The following is a 1,659-nucleotide window of genomic DNA, read 5'->3' as shown; positions in this document are numbered from 1 at the left end:
AAACATTTAAGAGTTATAGTTACCAGGGAGTGTCTTTAACTATTGTGATCCTGAGCTGTGCAAGTCAAGTAATTTCTATGAAAAATACACATACCTGTGGGGGTTTTCTTCTTACAAAAAGACAGCTTAAGGAATTTTGGAGGTAAGGGTCTTCGAAGAAGTTGTGGGTGCTTTTTCATCTCAACGAATAAATGCTGTTTTTGACAATTCTTGGTTTAAGTGAGAATTGAAAAGTTATTCAATATATTTAAACTGTTGCTGGAAAATAATGCATTAGAATTTAGACTACATTTTAATAAATATTATTCTGTCCTAATGCTATGTTGAATCCAAGCAAAACTCCTTTATGTAAAAAAAAATGCGAACAAATCATCTAACTCCTAGAAATTATCCAGATAAAATTTAAGTTTATAATTAATACAGATTTTTAAAATATGTATACTATTACTAGCCAAGATCACTCTAAAATTTCCCATGTTACTACAATGTTCTGCCAATGGTATTTCAACTAGTAAATACTGATTTTTCAGAATAGTGGAAATGACATTTTTTTCTCTATCTCCAAAATCTTACCAGTATAAATTTAGAAGGAGTTTTTGGCCAAAACGATATGGGAGGTTCCCTCCATTATATAAGCCCCACAAAAGATAGAGGGTGTGCCAAAAAATGTATACACATTTTTAAAAAGGAAAAAGCTGTATTTAATTTGTAATACTCAAGTCACGACTGACGTCTGCAATTAGGAGAGCTGCTCAACATGATTTGTATTTATCTTGTTATTGGTATATATCGAGTATTACGATTTTATTTTTTATTACATCATAGCTGTGTACATTAATGCAATCATGGGGTACAATGTGCTGGTTTTACATACAATTTGAAGGTATTACAATTTTAATACAGTTTTTCCCTTTCATAAGATGTGTATACATTTTTTGGCACTCTCTGTATATTATATAATTTAATAAATACACTAACATGTTATATATATATACTGTTTTCATATAAGACCAACTATTATCTAACCATTCACAAATTTTCTTTCTATAATAATGACTTGTTTTAAATTTCAACCACGAGAGCTATAACTATTTAATTCAAAAATAAGATGAGCTTCACTGTAATAAGATTTCCCAGGATTGCTGGGAATCCCAATTAGTCCTGTTTAGAAATGGTGCAAGAAGCTGTACCCCCGAAAATGTGCTATTAGCTTACAGGGCAACTTCAAAAATGCCTGGCACATCCCTATTCCGTTGGTTGCCAGAAAGGGAACACTGCCCAAGTGGCCCGTTTATCCCCAGAGGTAACTTTGCACACAGGCACTCAAGGTTTGCTCCCTGGCAGCACGTTCCACGGGACGCTGGTGCTTCTCCTCCCGTAGGATCTGAAGAGATGCCTGGAAGCGCTGGACGCCTACGCTACCCTTGAGGACAATCAAGCTGCTTCTGACACCAACCAGTTTTGGGGTTTCCATCTCCTTTTCTTTGGAATCTACGCAGCTAGAAAGAGGTCCAGTGAGGTTGCGGGTCTTCCCGCAGGGTACTCTTCCCAAAGAAGGATACCCCCAGCCCCTGGCAAAGCGCTAGCGCCGGCCGGAGAGACTCAGCCAGGCAACCGGAGGCGCGCGTGCCCGGCCCGCGGGCGCGCAGGCGCCACAGG

At 38.2% G+C, this 1,659-nt stretch overlaps 1 protein-coding gene across 1 annotated transcript in view; it reads right to left on the bottom strand.

Annotated features, from left to right (window-relative positions):
• The window catches only part of LRRC63 (leucine rich repeat containing 63), a 72,899-nt gene extending 71,425 nt beyond the window's left edge, over window positions 1-1,474 (bottom strand). Inside the window, exons 1-2 of the mRNA XM_023513640.1 lie at window positions 1,316-1,474; window positions 95-209 (exon numbers count right to left, since the gene is read on the bottom strand). Of these exons, the coding sequence (XP_023369408.1) occupies window positions 95-209; window positions 1,316-1,474 (274 nt within the window). The remainder of the gene's footprint in view (window positions 1-94; window positions 210-1,315) is intronic.
• Window positions 1,475-1,659: the final 185 nt, after the last annotated feature.

Source organism: Otolemur garnettii, unplaced genomic scaffold (genome assembly GCF_000181295.1).
Source record: "Otolemur garnettii isolate 467f Iridium unplaced genomic scaffold, OtoGar3 scaffold00043, whole genome shotgun sequence".
Taxonomy (NCBI): Eukaryota; Metazoa; Chordata; class Mammalia; order Primates; family Galagidae; genus Otolemur; species Otolemur garnettii.
The sequence above is the reverse complement of the archived record's forward strand: the minus strand, read 5'-3'. Positions and strand labels throughout refer to the sequence as shown.